This window comes from Balaenoptera physalus (genome assembly GCF_965194825.1).
Source record: "Balaenoptera physalus genome assembly, chromosome: 19".
In the NCBI taxonomy this organism is placed as follows: domain Eukaryota; kingdom Metazoa; phylum Chordata; class Mammalia; order Artiodactyla; family Balaenopteridae; genus Balaenoptera; species Balaenoptera physalus.
This window is the reverse complement of record NC_138900.1, coordinates 46,983,696-47,002,840: the sequence shown is the minus strand read 5'-3', so window position 1 is coordinate 47,002,840 and position 19,145 is coordinate 46,983,696. Positions and strand designations below refer to the sequence as shown.

General features: G+C 41.2%; 1 protein-coding gene across 2 annotated transcripts in view; it reads left to right on the top strand.

The window, feature by feature from the left end:
* Window positions 1–19,145, top strand: part of CDH11 (cadherin 11) — a 142,470-nt gene that overhangs the window by 87,455 nt on the left and 35,870 nt on the right. For both annotated transcript variants that reach the window (XM_082439486.1, XM_082439487.1), the window contains 3 exons: window positions 8,720–9,117; window positions 13,735–14,029; window positions 17,260–17,379. In XM_082439486.1, coding sequence (XP_082295612.1) covers window positions 8,890–9,117; window positions 13,735–14,029; window positions 17,260–17,379 — 643 coding nt within the window. In that variant the 5' untranslated portion in view covers window positions 8,720–8,889. The remainder of the gene's footprint in view (window positions 1–8,719; window positions 9,118–13,734; window positions 14,030–17,259; window positions 17,380–19,145) is intronic.

The following is a 19,145-nucleotide window of genomic DNA, read 5'->3' as shown; positions in this document are numbered from 1 at the left end:
AGGGAAAGTTGCTGTGTCTCAGCCCAGCACAGACTCACAGCCTCCTGTAGACAGCTCCTTAACAGGAGCTATTGCCAGTCTTCTATTTTATAGAAGGAGAAACTTAGCCCCAAAGGAAGAGTGTCTTTTCTAAGGTTACACAACTGTTTAGTGGCAGAACCTTTGCTACAACACAAGTGTCTTGACTTTTGTTCTACATCTCTCCCTATTGCCCAGTATTCCTTGGAAATTTAGAGAAGAAATAGGCATTTTCTACATCTGAACAAAGGATCTCCACAGCTATAGTACTTCACCCTTGACCAGGGGAAGAATCACCTAACTTTTCCTCTTGATTATTGTATTGATAGTTTACTAGGTTTGCTGTTTGATGATAAAAGAAAGCACTCAAGTTAGCTCATGTACAAGGGGCTTATTGTCATCCGATGTATAGGGAGGGTAGTGCAAACAACCTCATAGAAATTCAGAAACAGAATATCAGTAGGGCTGGGCCCCGTGGAGACAACAGCTGGAGGGAAGTCCTTGATTGCCAGGATCTTCATATAACAGGGCCATGTGCTCTGCCATTTACGTGGCTCAAGGACAGAGGCCATGTTTGTTTCTGTTTGGTTTCTAACTGACTTGCTCATACCTTGATTTCACTCAAACACTGGCCATAAGATGTCACTTTGTGGCTACTCCATCCCCCAGGTGCCTCATAACCTTTCTGTTTCAGCTCCCTTACTAACTGGCAAATGGTCCTGTTTTCTTTCATTCAAGTTCCCCAGTGAATCTGATTCACCCAGGTTATCATTTTGAATGAGGTTACACAGTTTGATAAAATCAGGGGTTGGTTTATGGTTTGGTTATCACTGGACTACATGTGGTTCAATCATCCATGGCTCTGGGTGAGAGTGGAAACTCCAGATGTGGGAGACTGTTAATATAGGTATTTGCTTGGAAGGGGCTGGAGTAGGCAAGTACCAGAAGGCAGGAGTGATATGTTACAAATTCATCTGCAGAGATGTGGTCACTGATTCCTCTGTGTTCTTTTACTCAGTCCTGTTTGCACTTATCACATCATACCATCATTTATCTGCTTAGACAACTGTTTCACCATTGTTTGAGTAGAGTCTACAGATTAGAGAGGCACTGCAGCCTCCAGGGTCCAACCCAGGTCTGGCACTGTGAAAAGTTACTGCTGAATGAAGGAACCAGGAAATAAAGAAAGCTTTATAGATATTCACTGCTCTGAGACAAAGAGAGATTTACATACAGGCCTTTGATACCACAAATGACGTTACATTATGTTGAGCATCTGTTTATCATTACCATTTTTGCCCTAATCTTCCCTCAGGTACTTTCACTCATGCAGAAGAAAAATAGAAAATAAGATCTCTCTCTTTCCACACATTCATATAGGGTGTGTATTCATAGCCCGAGATGATACTGATGACAATGTTATTAACTGTATGTGTTGATATATTTTATTCATCTTAATGACTAACATTTTAAAATATTACAGTGAGAAAAAGACTATCTTAAGGATTGAGTAGAGCAAAAATAATAAGTTCTTCATATCACAGACTGTGTTTAGTCATCTTATCATTTGAAGATGATTTAATTACTTGAAAAGATTAATAAATAATCAGTGAATGATTCTATATGTTTGGGGTCTGGGGACTTAAGATGGATTTCTAGAATACTCTGTGGCCACAAAAGCCTAAGAATATAAAGGCTGATTGTACATACTTAAATGAAATTCACATCTAACAAAGATTTTTTTCAATGTCAAATACAATATGGAGTTTAGACCATCCTTGGAGATGGTCTAAACCATGTCCTTGTGTTGAAGATCAGGAACATCGACTCTTAGTGTTTGGGAGCCAGGTAAAGCCATAGCATGGGTTTTGCAGTCACATAAACTTGAATTTGAATTGCAGCCTTGCCAGTGTTTCAGAGTGTATCCTTGAGTGATTTACTTAATCACTCACAACCTCAGTTTCCTTGTAGATAATATTGTGGGTGATATTTACATACAGTTGTGGTGAAAATACAGTTAAATGGTGTATATCAAGCCCTGAGTATACTGCCCAGTACTCTGAAAATCAAGCACCTTGTCAAGGATAATTTCAACTATCATTACCTAATTTTATATAGCCCATAAGTGATGGAACTAGGATTTGGACCCAGGCCTTCCCAACACCAGGCAGGGACTGATCTTTTCACTTCCAAAGCTGACACTCCTGTGGTTCTCTATTCCTCTAGAAGCAGAGAATGAAACTTACATGGAACAGTTTTAAACATTCCACTTGCCCTTAAAGCACGTCATGGTCATTGATAAGGAGCCCTCTTTGCTACCTACTTTAACATTTGAAGTTGGTATCAGAGAGTGGAGTAACATATACAATGCCTGCTTGGCAGTCTCTGCTGTGTATTCTGCACCTGAGCAGAAGTGACTGTTACCGCAAGCTTATGCTTTGCTCCAAGCGTAGAAATCGGGGAAGAAATGTGATTCAGTAGTTCTTGTAATACTTCCTCTCCCCATTCTCTGTGATTTCCACAGACATGGCATAATTCCTGTGATTTGATTTGAAACTAGAGACCAGCTCAGTGCTGAGTGATGAGATCTGAACGGGGAATAAAATATGCTTGAATTAATTTGCATAATGGAATCCGATTGGTTACAAAGCTGTGTTTGTTGCAGTGGGGACCAGAGCCCCTGAGCTCCTGACAAGAGGACACTGCACTTGCAGAATAAGGTTTTGAGTTCTGGTGGGCTTGGTAATATTCTTAATGTAATGATAACCTGTCTTTAACTGTAAATTAACTCCCTGGAAATGAAAAGAACAGGTCAGCCCGTCTGATCCTTCCAGCTCTGTGGGGGAGGAGAAAGCTAAAAAACCAAAGCCGCTTGATTTTTGCTAAGCGTTTTCGTCTTTTTTTCTCTACCCGATAACAATTTCCAGCAGGAGTCCAAATATACTTAAACACCCGTATGTCATTTTCTTTAACGGAGACAAAAGTAAGCACAGTGAGTTTTATGCTCAAGGCGCAGTAGCTTATGACGGGCTATCTGCTCTCAAGATAGAGGGGCGAGCCTTCCACTTAGAGCTGGTGGTTTTGCAAATCCATTTTCCTGTCATGTTATTACTCCTGTGACTTTCAACAACATTTATTTTTCCTTGCAAGCAATATGCTCCCATCATAAAATAAAGTCCTCCTATATGTTTTAGTGGAACCTCAATGCTTAGACATTCTGGCATACTGCTAGAACGTGCTTAAATGGAAGGATTGTTCAAGAACTGCCTTGGGGGTCTTTATTAAAACCAATTAGAACACTGATATATTTCCTTAGTTGTTACCAACGTCAAGGTCTTCTTAGGAGGGCGGTCTCCTGTTCATTTTCGTGAGTGATTCCTGCAAACTCTGTACCACTGCATACATCAACCAGATCTCTAGATTTTAGGAGCATTTCCAAATAATAATAATAATAATCTTTCTGAACACATCTTTTTTAACCTATACATATAGAAATTCTGAAACAGGGTGTTTGAAAATAAAAAGCAAAGACTTACTTTTGTGTACTAGTGCTGTTCAAGGACCTGGTTGTACTGTGTTGTTGATGAACTGCTATAATCACTTCCTGTTCCTCTTCACTTTGATCCTTGCTATAAAATGCTTTATCTTCCTCTTTCTAGTTTGGTTTAATATTTTAGTTATAGTATTACCCCCCACCACAGTGCCACCAAAACTTAAATTATTTTCATCATTAGACTATTATGATATGTCTTATGATATGTGTCCATATTTGATCTTCAGCCTTCTCTTAGAGAGGCAATATCACATGGGATTATAGGGGATAACAATGCAGGTCTTGGAACCAAGCATCCAGTGTTCATATCTCAGCTCCTCCACTTGCTGGCTCTGTAACTATGAGCAAGTTACTTAATCTTGCTATGCCTCAGACTACTTATCTGTAAAATGGGGATAACAATAATACTATTGTGCAGAGTTATTGTGAAAATTTACGACATAACTCATTGAAAGCACTTAGAAGAATGTTAGGCAGACAATAACACTGGACAAATGTTTACTGTTATTAACATTTTCATCATAGTCATATTATGAGTATATACTAGGTTCTCATACTGGTTTACTGCACATGGCATCTAGGTTACTGTTTTTATCACAGTGTCCATATCGTCTCCTTATGAATCTCAGAAACCAGCAAGTGGTGATAGCTGGTATTGCTCAGTGGTTAAGGACACAGACTCTAGAGGCAAACATCATGGGCTCAGATTCAGCGCTACGATTTATCTGAAGCATAACTTTGCACAAGTTGCTTAATCTATCCGGGCCTCAGTTTCCATCCTTTAAAATAAGAATATTCACAGTACCTATTCATAAGTTTGTTATAGAAATTAATGGATGAGTTACTATTTGTAAGGTTTTTAGAGCAATAGCTAGAAAAAGCTTTTGCTAAGTAAATTTTCATTCTGAAATTGAATTAAAAAATAATGTCTTAAAATTCGTCTTAACATACCTGAGATTAACCATTAAAATAACTTTATATAGTACATACAGCCATATAAGCACTTATAAATAATGGTTTCAAGGAATTACTTTTAAAAGCAAGTTGATTTTGCTATTCTTTCCAACAGAAGAAAATAGATAATTTCACCTTTTAAACAAAGGGTGAAATTTATTGTTTATTGGTCTTGTGGAAACTCTTAAATTCATTAGTATCAAGCTAGAATTTTTCTTCTGTAAAGGAAAAAGAAAGTTGTCATCTAGTTTCAACACGTTTAGTGTCAGAAATAATTGTGCTTTACAGCAAAATGGCAGCCAGAAGAAAGAGGTGCAGAAATATCAACTTTAATTAAACCCTTTCTTTCAAATACACTTCGCAGTTTATATGCAAGAATAATTTATCACCGTGTGAATGAACACTTAATAATTGGCATGGTGTAAAATGGGCAGAGATCTTGTTGCACCATATGCTTTTTCTTTTCTATTTCTTCTTCTTGAGATTCTATGGTGGCAATATCAAGTTTGAACTTGAAGTATGGGGTTCAAATCATACATTCAGCTTTTATTGGTGTCCTGCTTTGAGCTCAGGCATTGGCCATCTAATTGTGAATAAGATATCATCCCAACCATTCAGAGGAAACCAGTATAGTAAGGAGATGGTGTATGAATCAGTGCCCCCAAGATATCTCACCCCAATTCCAAACAAGAACATGAACCTGGAAACCACTTGTAGAAAATGTCACCCAATGGCTTCACTTTACAGGGAATGAGGCAGAGCCACCGCTCTCGGAGCTGAGGGAGGTCCCACCACCAGCTAAGTGGCAGATTCTTAATCATATCTTTGGCTTTTTGACTTAAATGCAGGTATCTTCCTATGGCTTCACATTGCCTCAGTGTAGGATCAAACTCCTTCTGGTCCCTCCCTGTGCTCTTTCCATGCAGTCAGTTTGCCTTGTAAGAAACAGTATTTGATGTAGTATTGATATGCCTGAGTCTCAGGGTGAAGCTGTTAAGTGAGGACACTGCCTTTTGAATCTTTCTCTCTCTTCCACACAGCCTTTTACATATCCCAGAGTCTGTCTACAACAAACACTAAACTCCCTATTCCCTGAAAAGGGTCTTGCATAAAACATCATAAAATGGTCTTGAGGACAGTGATGGACACCTGAAATGCATGCCCATCTGTGGCCTCCCCAGATAACAGTTTGCCATATTACAAAGGAGCAGAAAGACTCGGGTTGATGAAATCAAAGAGCCTCAGAAGAAAGGGGTTCTGCACCAGCAAATTAGAATGCCACCAGTTCCCTTATTTTTGAGACCTCTAAGGCCAGACGGCTGTGGTACCTCCATGTAACTCTTATTCCTCAATTCCTGTCTTAGAGAAAGCACCTCACCCCTGTCTTCTGGGCATCTCCACCTGCAAGGCAAGAGCACTTCCTTCTGCTGAGTGAGGGCTGCATGCTTGGACTGTGGTGCTCTAGAAAGAGAGGAAGAGACCCAGTGTGTGCCCAGTTCCCTCTCTGTCTTCAGCCCTGCATGTATGTACCAAGTCTTGTCATCCCTATTGTTCAGATGAGACTGAGGAGGCTAAGAGTGCCTGACTGACATGTCGAAGCCACCCTGATTGAAATATATAGAAGTGGTATTCCAATTCAGCTTTACCTGACCTCCAAATCTAGGTACATTCCACTCTGCCAAGATGCATTCTCTCTCTTTCCTATTCCCCTCCCCCCACATCTAACCACTTCATCCAAATCATATAGCAAAGAATTAGGTGATGGTTTTTATTCCTACAACACTCAAGAATCGCACCAATTTCACTGGTACAGCCACTATGGAGAACAGTATGGAAGTTCCTTAAAAAACTAAAAGTAGAGTTACCATATGATCTTGCAATCCTACTCCTGGGCATATATCCCGACAAAACCATAATTCGAAAAGATACATGCACCCCAATGTTCACTGCAGCACTATTTACAATAGCCAAGACACGGAAGCAACCTAAATGTCCATCAACAGAGGAATAAATAAAGAAGATGTGAGATATATATATAAGAACCAGAGTGCTAGAGAGAGGACTGGAGTGACTGTAGGTGAGAAACCACAAGAGGCATGGAAAGGCATTAGCAGCTCATATATATATATATATATATATATATATATATATATATATATATATATATATATATATATATATATATAATGGAATACTACTCGGCTACAAAAAAGAATAAAATAATGCCGTTTGCAGCAACATGCAGCAGCATGGATGGACCTAGAGATTATCATACTAAGTGAAGTAAGCCAGACAGAGAAAGAAAAACATCGTATGATATTGCTTATATGTGGAATCTACAAAAAAATGATGCAAATGAACTTATTTATAAAACAGAAATAGACTCACAGACACAGAAAACAAACTTAGAGTTAGCAAAGGGGAAATGGGGTGGGGGAGATAAATTAGGAGTTCAGGAGTAACATATACACACTGCTATATATAAAATAGATAACCAGCAAGGACCTACTGTATAGCACAGGGAACAATAATCAATATTTTGTAATAGCCTATAAGGGGAAAGAATCTGAAAAAGAATATATATATATGTATATATAAACCTATATACACACACACACATATAACTGAATCACTTTGCCATACACCTGAAACTAACACAACATTATAAATCAACTATACCTCTCAATTAAAAAAAAAAAAAAAGAATCTCACCAGTTTCATTTAGACCCACTGGTGTTGAAATGAAGTGTCATCCTCCATGCCCAGCAACTTTCTGAGAGTCCCTCCCGTCGGGGATGGGGGTGGTAGTGAGGACAGTGTGGTTCCGGGAACTAGGGGTCCGACTTGTTTCTGAGAGGTGCTCCAAGGGGAGAGGATGGCTGTCCAGAAGAAGGTGTAGGATCCTAGGACAGGAGAATGAGCTCTGGAAGTTCCTTAGGGGAGAATTAAGTTTCCAGCACCAGAAAAACAAAGTCCCGTGAAGAAGCCCAGAAACCTGAGGCAGGAGTTAAGGACCAGAGAGAAGAACCAGAGTGCTGGAGAGAGGACTGGAGTGACTGTAGGTGAGAAACCACAAGAGGCATGGAAAGGCGTTAGCACTCATCTTTACTATCGATGAGTAGCTGAGTCATGGCTGGGTGCCAGGAACAAGACCTTTGGACCAGCTGGTGGGGATGCTGTTTTATTTTGCTTTTCCTTGTTGGAGAGAGCTTATAAAGTATCCTTGGAAAGACTGTCAGGTTAAGGTAGGATCTTCAGGTTCTTGGGTGGACACTGGACCGGACAAGAGCAAATCTTGCTTACTGAATTGACACTATATTGATCCAACAATGAGAATTTGACCCATTATTTCACTGACAAATGTTTAAGTGGCCATCAGTGACCATCTTAGGGTCTGCCCTGATCTCCCATATCTAGAAGGATTCATTGCTGGCTTCCTCCTTTCTTATACCATCCAGTAAGCCGAACAGTCTTGGGACGTGCTGTGCTTGTGACCAGCTCTGGGCTTTGGGGCACGCTGTTCCTTCTACCTGGACATCCCATGCATTCCCTTCTTATCACAGTAACTCATCTGATGGTTGTGCCCATCCATCCCATCCTCCAGGAAGTCCTCCTTAACGGTCCCCACTCTCTGCCATCTCCATCCTCAACCCCCATCAGTTATGTGTTCCTCTCCTGGCCGCCCACAATGCCCTAAGTTTCCCTATTACGAAAACATACCCAAGCACAGTTATGATCATAATAATAACAGATAAATATGAAGCGTTTACTGTATAGCAGGCCTTGTGCTAAGAGACTTAGGGGTATTACTCGTGTATCCCTGTGTAGATCTTGCAGTGAGTTCGATTCGCGAGCCCATTTCATAAATGAGCAAGCTGAGCTCAGTGTCGGCTTACCCCAAACCCAGAGCTAGAAAATGGTAAAACTGACACTCAGACCTGGGCAGCTGGATTCCACAGCGCACACGTTTTATCCTCATATCGACCTTGAGGGGTTTCTTCGTGTATGTGTTTATCTTACCCACCGCGTGGTAAACGGCCAGAGAGCAGGGACTATTTCTCACTGGCGTCTGCAGCCTCAGTACCCAGAGCAAAGCCCTAACAGGGTCCAAAGTGGGTCAGTGTTTACAGAATGGAATTGAAATGAAGTGGGGATGGAGCCTGCGACTAGTCTGACCTTTCTATCTCCCTGCAGAGGCCGACCGGGGAAGTGGGCAGCCCTGACGTGATGTGCTCAGCGAGGAGAAACATTCCAGTCCGAGAGAGCTCGGCGTGACGCGTGGCAGGCCACCACTGGCCAGGCCGCAGCACAGTCGCTGGAAGGGGTGACAGCCGCGTTCTCCTGTGCCTACCACGTAACCAAAAATGAAGGAGAACTACTGTTTACAAGCCGCGCTGGTGTGCCTGGGCATGCTGTGCCATAGCCAGGCCTTCGCCACGGAGCGTAGGAGCCACCTGCGACCCTCGTTCCACGGGCACCACGAGAAGGGCAAGGAGGGCCAGGTGCTGCAGCGCTCCAAGAGAGGCTGGGTCTGGAACCAGTTCTTCGTGATAGAGGAGTACACCGGGCCTGACCCCGTGCTCGTGGGCAGGGTAAGGCTGCTGTCACTCCACATTTATTTCTCACTCTCCACCATCCCTGTACTAGGGTATGGTCAGAACAAAAATATAGAAGGGAAAATAATAATGGTCTGGCCATCAGTAAAAACCGCAAAATCATTGTTCATACGTCCTTCTAGCCTTTTTTTTTTTTTAGTTCATAGACTTATCCATGTTAAGAACACTTCAGTTTTCCACTTGATGTTATGCCCTCAAAACTCAGTTTTTTAATGGTTACACAGTAGTCTACTGAATAGAAATGATGATTATTTATTTAACCATTCTCCAACTGGGGGCATTTCCCCTACCACATCCAAACCCCAGCTTGGATGCCATCGTTTGTGTTCTTATGATGCTCTGGACTCTTTTCATCATAGCTTTCCTTCCTGCAGTACACGTGTCTACGTATTCATCTATCTCCCTCACTGAACCCTGAGCTACTTTCCATCAGGAACAGCGTCATTTTTGTATCCCCAGGTCCTGTACCAAAGTCCAGCTTTGGGGACGCCTCTGTGAATATTTGACAAGATGAATGGATGTGTCATAAGAATGGGTGGAATTTTATCCACTTTGGCTTAGGGATGGCAAAACCCATTTCAGAAGGCTTGAGAGTCTTAGTGCTACTGAGAAATCCTGCATTCTCTGTGTACCCCCTCCAAAAAGTGCAAGGGTAGAGAGTTCAAAATATGTTTGAGGGAGCTCCCTGGTGGTCTAGTGGTTAGGATTCGGCACTTGCACTGAGGAGGCCCGGGTTCAATCCCTGGTCGGGGAACTGAGATCCTGCAAGCTGCACAGCACAGCCAAAATTAAAAAACAAAAACAAACAAAATATGTTTGAAAAACTGACTGTCTGGGGCTTCCCTGGTGGCACAGTGGTTGAGAATCTGCCTGCCAATGCAAGGGACTCGGGTTCGAGCCCTGGTCTGGGAGGATCCCACATGCCGTGGAGCAACTGGGCCCGTGAGCCACAACTACTGAGCCTGCGCGTCTGGAGCCTGTGCTCCGCAATGAGAGGCTGTGACAGTGAGAGGCCCGCGCATCGCGATGAAGAGTGGCCCCCACTCGCCACAGCTAGAGAAAGCCCTCGCACCGAAACGAAGACCCAACACAGCCAAAAATAAATAAATTAATTAATTAATTTAGAAAAAAACTGACTGTCTGCTATATCAATTACGGTAAAACATACAGCCATCTTTTAGAGGACACTGACATGAACTGCGAGGAGATAGGTGTTCACACACATAAGAACATAAAGCCTGCTATGGGAAGGTACAGAGTGAGGCAAATGGTAAACTAGGGTAAAATAGTCCTTGGTCTCAAAGAGTTCAGGGACTAGTGGAAAAGAGACACTTACCTAAGCAATTAAAAAACTAAAACAAGAAGCAGAATAATGAAGAAATTCACTAGCAATTCTATCTACATGGTAAAGTTTGGGAGGGATGAGGGGCAGTTTCATGGAGACAATGGTAACAACTTGTGACCTGAAGGATGAGTAAGAGTTATCCTGTGAAGGGGGAGAGGGACAAGAGCAGATTTGTGGGATGCTCATTTCTGAGCCTCACAGATTCCAATGAAGTTATCTTAGTTGCTGCTTAACTTGAGAAGAGCATTCCATATTTATGGAAGTGACATCTTTGGAGGAGGTTCATATTAGCGTCTCAATACTATTGTTAAGGGATGGAAAAGTGCCTTTTTGAAGAGATGTACTAGAGCAATTTCATCATTTATATCGAAAATGGAAAGATTACACCCAAAGTAGAAGTATCCTTGAGAAATGGAGCACAGGGAAACAACTGGCACATAGAATTCCTTCCATCAAGGAGATGGGCTGTGTGCCCAGAGAGGAAGAAGAGACTTGAGCCACAGCAGGAGCTGTGTGGCTTGAACAATGTGGAGAGCTGTGCGTGAACTGTTCTGAGAAAACAGAACATCTGCCACGGGGACTTTCTCAGTGGGGAGCAGGGTGTGTATTAGGGTGGGGAGTGCAGAAGAGACAGGACCTAGAGGGCCGTTTCAGCATCTCTGTGGAGCAGGCAGGTGTCATGCCTCCTAAAAGGCAGCAGATGGAAGAGGATGGAAAATCTAGACACACGAAAATGAGCCTGATGTCGGATTGGATGGGGGTAAAAAGAAATAAAGTGGTTGGATCGTATGGAACTTCCTTTTGAGACAATGCTGATCTGTAGTTCCCCATGAATAGGAGGATTAGACTAGGTGACTTGTTCCCTAAAAACCTTTGATTTGATGACATTCAAGGTTGAGTGATTTAAGATGCTCTCAAAAAGTGGAATTTGGCAAACCAAGGACTTCTGGACTTCCTGCAGGAAGCACAGTCTGCATCATGCTGTGCTCTGCAGAGGGGATGCCATCAGTCTTGGGAGTTAGGAACTGGCTGTGTCCACCTCAGCAACTGACCCCTTGATAGCACTGAATGGTTTGCCAAACTGCTTTTTGTGTTGAAACTAATAAATATCATTGTTGGTTGTATGGATCAGCTTTGTTGGAGAGGGAAAAAAAGGAATTTATATCCAACTTTGAACTCTGAAAACAAGATAAAAATAATGAGCAGTATATTTAAATTTTTTTCAGTTATTTGGTTGATCATGAAATTTGTTTAATTCCCAAGAGTCTTGCCAAATTCATATGTAATATATGAAGGTCCCTAGAAACATTCCTTGTCTAAACACTCCCATTAAAGTAAGTGTTGCATTGATTTCCTTGTTGCGCATTCACGTGGCTGAGCCCCTGACTTTTGCCAGGTCTGAGGCAGGGAAAACAAATGAACATAAACTATTACTGGGGGTTAGGTGGGGAGCCAGAGGAATGGGGGCAGGGATCCTGCCCTCACTGTGGAAACGTGTATGAAGACTGGGGCAATTTGGGTCATCCTTTTTAGCTTCATATATTCAAACAGCTTTGTATATTACTCGCAAACTGCCTTATTCATAAGAAATGTGTAGTCATAATTTCATGACAGCACATAGCTTGTTATGAGTAACAAGTTCTGAAGGAAAGTATGCTTTTTTTCTTTTCCTGAGAAGCACTATAGACTAAAATCAACATGTAATTTGTACCTAGAGGTATCCCCCTGAGCTGAAATGTTTGGTGTTTCACTGAGGCACTGTAAATCAGTTAGCTATTTTGGGGGAAATTGAAACAATACAAAAAATTTTTAAAAGCAATGTGTTCAATCCTGCTTTGTGATTCTGCACAAGCTTTCTAGGTTTTGGTTTCATAATAATAATAATTAAAATCGCATTAATAATATTAAAACAGAATTATAATAATAAATAATAAGATAATAATTATAAGTAGTAAGCATTATTATATTTCAATGTCATTTGAATAAAGCTTTTTAGTTTATACTAGGTTTTCTTATGTAGTAGGTAGAACCAAGGGCTTTTTATCCACTTGGCTACTCTTGAAGCCTATAAGAATGGTGAAAGTAATGCTTATCTTTTCCCACAAAGGGTAAAATGAGGGCAGAGGAACTCATCAAGATGATAGCTGCAGAAATTGAGGTTGGACAACAAGGTACAATAAAGAGTTTATTGCTACAGGAAAATTGGATGTGGTCTTTGCGGGGGGGAGTTCCATGTTACAAAACACAGAGCAGAGTCAAGGCAGAAGGCACAGGTGGGTAGTTAGGAGACCTGGATGACCTCCTGGCCCTGCCAACTGTGGATTTAGGCAAGTTCCATCATTTCTCTGGGCTTTGTCAACAGAGGGGAAATTCCCAAGGATATACAGTCTTTCTATGTCTAAGAGCTGCATCACCCCACCCCACCCACCCCATGCTTATGATGGGAATGGGGGCTTGTGCAGGCAGTTTCCATCCTCAGCTCCTCATACTTCCTGCGCCACACAGCAGGTCTTCCAGAAAGTCTGATCAATGGATTGTTTGAGGTAACAAAAGCCTGGTGTCCTTTGGAATCTTAGTGTCCTTTGGAAGAGGACTGAAATTATAATAACATCCATACAATTGATGAGGTCGATTTATATGTACCAGTGTGGAAGGGTCCTCTGAATTTATTGTGGTAGGAAAGCAGAGGTGAAGAGTGGTATGTGCACTATGCACTTTATTGTGTAAAAATAAACCAAAGCACGTGTATCTGTATAGATATTCTTGCATATGCATAGAATATGTCTTAGAGGATTCCCAAGAAACTGGTCATAAGAGCTGTCTCTGAGCAGGGAAAAAGAAGGAATGGGAATCAGAACTTATAAGATTTACTTATTGCACAAATGTGTGTTTTTTATTTTCTATAGTATGTGCATATTTCTTTCAAAATAACTGAACTAATGTATATTATATATACTTTGTATGTGTGCATATGTAATGGGAGAGGGGGAGGGAGAGCATGAATCTTAAAATTTAAAAATGTTTGGACCCTGGCTTCACTGCTCCCCAGCTGTGTGACCTTGGCCAAGACAATTATCTTCTCTAAGATTACATTTCTTCATTTGTAAAATGGGGTGAGAACATCTCCCTCTCAGTGTGTGTGTGTGTGTGTGTGTGTGTAAACAGTGTATTGTCTCAACAGCATGTGTGTCTCTACCTCCCCAGTGCATCCATCCTGGAATTACAAATCTTGATTTCTCTTTTCCTAGCTTCATTCCGATATTGACTCTGGTGATGGGAACATTAAATACATTCTCTCAGGTGAAGGAGCCGGAACCATTTTTGTGATTGATGACAAATCAGGGAACATTCATGCTACCAAGACATTGGACCGAGAGGAGAGAGCCCAGTACACACTGATGGCTCAGGCGGTGGACAGGGACACCAACCGGCCCCTGGAGCCGCCATCAGAATTCATCGTCAAGGTCCAGGACATTAATGACAACCCTCCCGAGTTCTTACACGAGACCTATCACGCCAACGTGCCCGAGAGGTCCAACGTGGGTACGTAAGGGCAGGGGAGGGCGGACCCACTCCACCTGCAGGCCTGGTGTCTCTGTGGGTGGGCAGGCTGGTGCCTATTCTCCCAAATCGGGAAGTAGAATGTATGCTGTATCTTCTATGGCAGAATAACAAACAAAAAAATTTCATATACGTAGCTGAAGTTTCAAATATTTTAAATTGCCCTGAGGTTTTAAACTCTAAACTTACAAAATATGAGGAGGTGTGGAAGAGTAGGAAAAACGTAATCAAATCCATGTCATCCTGGCCCTGGTGCTTATTAACCTTGTGACTGGGGATCAGTTGCATCTGTTCTCTTAGCCTGAGTTTCTCCTCTGTAAAATGGGGATAAAAGTTTCTAGTCATGCAGGATTAGAAATAATATACATCTGGTCGCTAGTGCTAGTTGGTGTTCAATAAGTAATGGCAATATTTGTACCATGTAGGCACCATGCTAATTAATGATTTACATGCAGTATTGCATTTAATCTTTGCAGTGACTCATGTTTGCAATGAGGCAGGTCCTATTTGACATATTTTGCAGATAGGAAACCCAAGCTAGAAACAGGTTAATTAATTTATTCAAGGCCATCTGAGCTATTAAGTCAATCCAGAATATACACCTAACCATGACACTGTGTCATCATCTGTTAGAATGATTCAGAAGCAGCTATGTCTTTTATCATGCATAAAGACACATCACATTGTTAGAGGACAATTCTGTGAAAGATTTATTCAACTAGCTACCTTCTCCTGGCAATAACCTTTGTTTGGCTTTATAGAATTCATGTAGTTGTGGTCTTTTGAGAAGCATGCCTCATATTAAGAAGGATTTGTTTTTCACACAGTGATCAGAGCTGTACTAATCAGGGAGTGAGTATGGTTATGTGAATCAGAGATTTAAAGTTCCCATGAGGGCTTCCCTGGTGGCGCAGTGGTTGAGAATCCGCCTGCCAATGTCGGGGACACGGGTTTGAGCCCTGGTCGGGGTAGATCCCACATGCCGCGGAGCAACTAAGCCCGTGCGCCACAACTACTGAGCCTGTGCTCTAGAGCCCGCGAGCCACAACTACTGAGCCCACGTGCCACAGCTACTGAAGCCCGTGCACCTAGAGCCTGTGCCCTACAACAAGAGAAGCCACCGCAATGAGAAGCCTGCACACCACAATGAAGAGTAGCCCCCACTCGCCGCCAACTAGAGAAAGCCCGTGCACAGCAACGAAGACCCAATGCAACCAAAAATAAATAAATAAATTTAAAAAATAATAATAAAATAAAGTTCCCATGAACGTAAGGATCATCAAGGCCATTTTACAGATGAGAAAACTAAGCACCAAGATTGGGAATCAGTTTGCTCAAGAGTGTTAGCTACAGAAGTGACTCTACAACTCTAAGCTCCTTCCATTCTGCATATAGAACTTTTGATGCTAAAAAAAATTGTCCCCGTCTTCTCCTCCAGCTAAAGTCAAACCCTTCTCATACTTTATGAAAACCCAGCTGAGCCTTTTCTGCCTTCTTCTCTTCCCTTTGCCCTGCCCAATTCTTTAGTTTCTCAGTATTCACCTGGGGACTTTAATGAGAAGTAGCAGACATCAAATAAATCAGTAAATAGGGGACAGCATTGTCCGCAGCTGAGCCAGGGGACAAAGGCCAGCTATCAAACATGATGCTCGAGGGGAATTTTCATTGATCCCACCTCTTGGGGCAGCTTGGTGCTTAAGGAGTAACATCAGACTTTGCATCGTGGCCTATGAGAGTAGAGTCTGCTGCCAGACAGTACTGGGTTGGAATCATGGCCGTGCCTCTGACCAGCCAGGTCAACCCAGACAACATCTTACATCTTTCTCAGTTTTTGTTTCGTCATCTATACAATAAGGATAATGTAAACTCCAATGAGAGTTAAACAACATAGATGTAAAATACAAAGAGTTGTAATGAACTTAGTGGATTCCTCGAAGCAAATTAAGCATAAAAAATAATACTTTCCCTAGCTCTACCATGAAGGTAGAGAATAGAGCTTATTAACTCCCTTATAAATCTCCACTACTTAGAATAGTGCCTAGTTATGTGGGAAGAGCTCAGGAAAAAGTTGTTTGTACGAAATAATGAATTACAGAAAAAAAAAGTGAGATTTATTTTTATGCCATGTGAAAATCACTGACAGCCTTGTAAATTAAAGGGTTGTCAGAGGCTGTGTAAATGGGCTCCCTTGCCTTTCACATAGAACCTGGCCCCTCTGCTGAAACTGTCTCGGAAAGAACTTGGGTTTGGTTGTTTGCTGGGTAGACTCCTGACTCTGGCAATAACCCACTCTGAAAAATAGGTTGCAAAACTTCCTACCTGTCATACTAAGTACCTCACAAGCACAGTGAATGTAAAAACACCCAGCAGAGGGGCAGAATACATGGAACGTGCCCCAAACAATGCCTGGCATGGAGGAAGTCTATAGCAACCAGCTCTCTCCCTTGAGCATCTCCCCTGCCCCGTTCTGAAGCCCAGCATTTCATGCCCTCAGATACTTGTGACCATCAAGGAACAGAGGTTTTTTTCTAGGAAAAACAGAATCCCATCTTCCTTCAATTCCCTGGTTTCCTTCCATTGTGACCCACAAATGCTTGCCTTAGGTCTCACCAGATGTCTACTGGTGGTTTGTGTTATATGACTACCAGACCTGTTAGAGGTGGGAAGATGCAATTTTCATGCCAGTAGGGAACAACATTCTGTACAATATTTATAGCCATCAATTAATTAAAATGTAGTATTAGCAGCCATTTTATTACATGCAAAGCAACAATAAAACGATGCATTTATTGCTCTGCTACAGATGGAAGACTGCACTCTGTCCTTTCATGAAGACCAATTCATCATTAATTATCCTTTATTATACTCTTTGGGAAGATTTTTATTTAATTATTTGATATACTGAACATTCCAGTTGCATGGGTCTTAGAATGTTTTTGCAATAATGTTCATATTATTATTTTAACTACTAAGTATAGCAGGATGCACTATGAATATAGAAAGTTCATTTTTAAGCTATGGGAATTAAACCAAAAGGAAAGGAGAGAGGGAGGGAGGGAGGTTATTTTTGCATCTCAACCCCGGAAAATGAAAGCATGTTGAATAATTTTCGGGCTCTTCTCAGTTTTTAATCTTAAGATAAAACTTTGCAAACTAGAATATAATTTGAAAAGCTGAGGGACTGTTGCTAATGACTGTATTTCACTTTTAAGGAACGTCAGTAATCCAGGTGACAGCTTCAGACGCAGATGACCCCACCTATGGAAACAGTGCCAAGTTAGTGTACAGTATCCTGGAAGGACAGCCCTACTTTTCAGTAGAAGCACAGACAGGTACTGTGGAATGGCATTGCGATTTGCGACACATTGTGAATAAGGAGTCCAGGCCTGCTCACTAAAACCTATTTGAGTCTTAGTTTTCTAAAATATAAAAAGGGCCACCTAACAAGACTATTGTGAGGATCAGACACTGTGCATGTGCCTGGCCTAAGGGGAGCATCCAGTGAACCGTACTTGAATAAGGAGTCCAGGCCTGCTCACTAAAACCTATTTGAGTCTTAAGTTTCTAAAATATAAAAAGGGCCACCTAACAAGACTATTGTGAGGATTAGATACTGTCTGTATTGCACCATGTCACAGTAATAAATATAATCTTAGATGCAACTTTTCTCTTAAAACCGTATCTTAAAATTCAACTTAAACTTAAGAATTTATCTTAAAATATGTTTTATCATAAAATTCAACTGTGGATCCAAATTAAGAGACCACAGGACTTGAAGACTGGTATGAAAACTGGCAGCTCTCAAAGCCAGGGCTGGGGATGGTGGGGCTGGGAACTGATGCTCACGTGTGTCTGGGAGGAGGCATATCCCCAGCCTCCTCCACTGTGCTTAGATTCCCAGCGGGTGTTAGCATCCAAGAAGGAGGCTCTGCAAATTCCGTACAGAAAACAAATAGCAAACCGAAAGAGTGAACAAACACAAACAACCAAAACCCATGCCAAAATGTTTCACTCCATTTGTACCAAATTTGATCCTAGGATCCTTTTATCAGAATAAACACTAAAGTCCTGTGAAACTGCTAGTCCACGATATTACGCCCCAAACTCATTTCTTTTTTCCACAACATACCCCCATGTGTTTGAAAGATGTTTACAAACAATCCGCTTTTATTATTATACTTAAAATTTATCAAATATATATGTTTATATGTATATACATAGCCTGCCAATCAGATACTTTGCCCACTTATTGAATATAATTTCCACTTACCTATGTAATCATTTATTTGTAGCCTCTTTGCTTCAGATCACAAATTATGGGGCTACTTGCTATCATTTCATCAAAGGCATTTACCAGTTAATTTTGCCAATTAATTTTCAGATTAACCAAGGATAAATGTGGGATTTTATATGGATTTTTGAGATGTTAAAATTGCTGGAAGGACTCCAGTTGCAACTTTCGTGTCTCAGGGACTCATAGTTAAGAACCACCAATTTGAACCTACCAAATTATTTAACAGACAAGAAAAACGAGGCTCAGTGAGTTCAAGGATGTTGCTGAGAAACATACAAACGTCAGGGTCAGAAAAGGATAAGGGCTTAAAGCTTCCACAGCACTCTCTTATATTTCCAATATAAATGTTACCGTATCTAGAGACAGAGAAAGCTTGAATATGTTCCCAAAAGATTTAAGTGAGCATGGTTTCCACACCAATAATGTGCTAATATCTAGAGATGATGTAGAATTCAATTATTAACGTATCATTGTTTCCAGTGATAGCAGATAGTAGACAGTAAGTGTTTGTATAAGCATTGTATATATTTTTAACCCATTTGGTATACACTTAAAAAAAATTAATATTAACATTTTAATATATCACCTTCTACTTTTAACTTAATATGGACCATAGAAATGTTTCTAAGAATTGCACGCAGGCATAGATGGTCAAAAGATTCTGCTGGCAGTCCAAAAGCACGGGTTTATGTTACCGATGTTCATGCAGTGTGTCCTCAAATATATCAGTCTTTAGGATCTTTAAGTGTCACACCTGAGAAGGATGAGGTATTACTTGTATTTACAGTACAACATATAAAACAT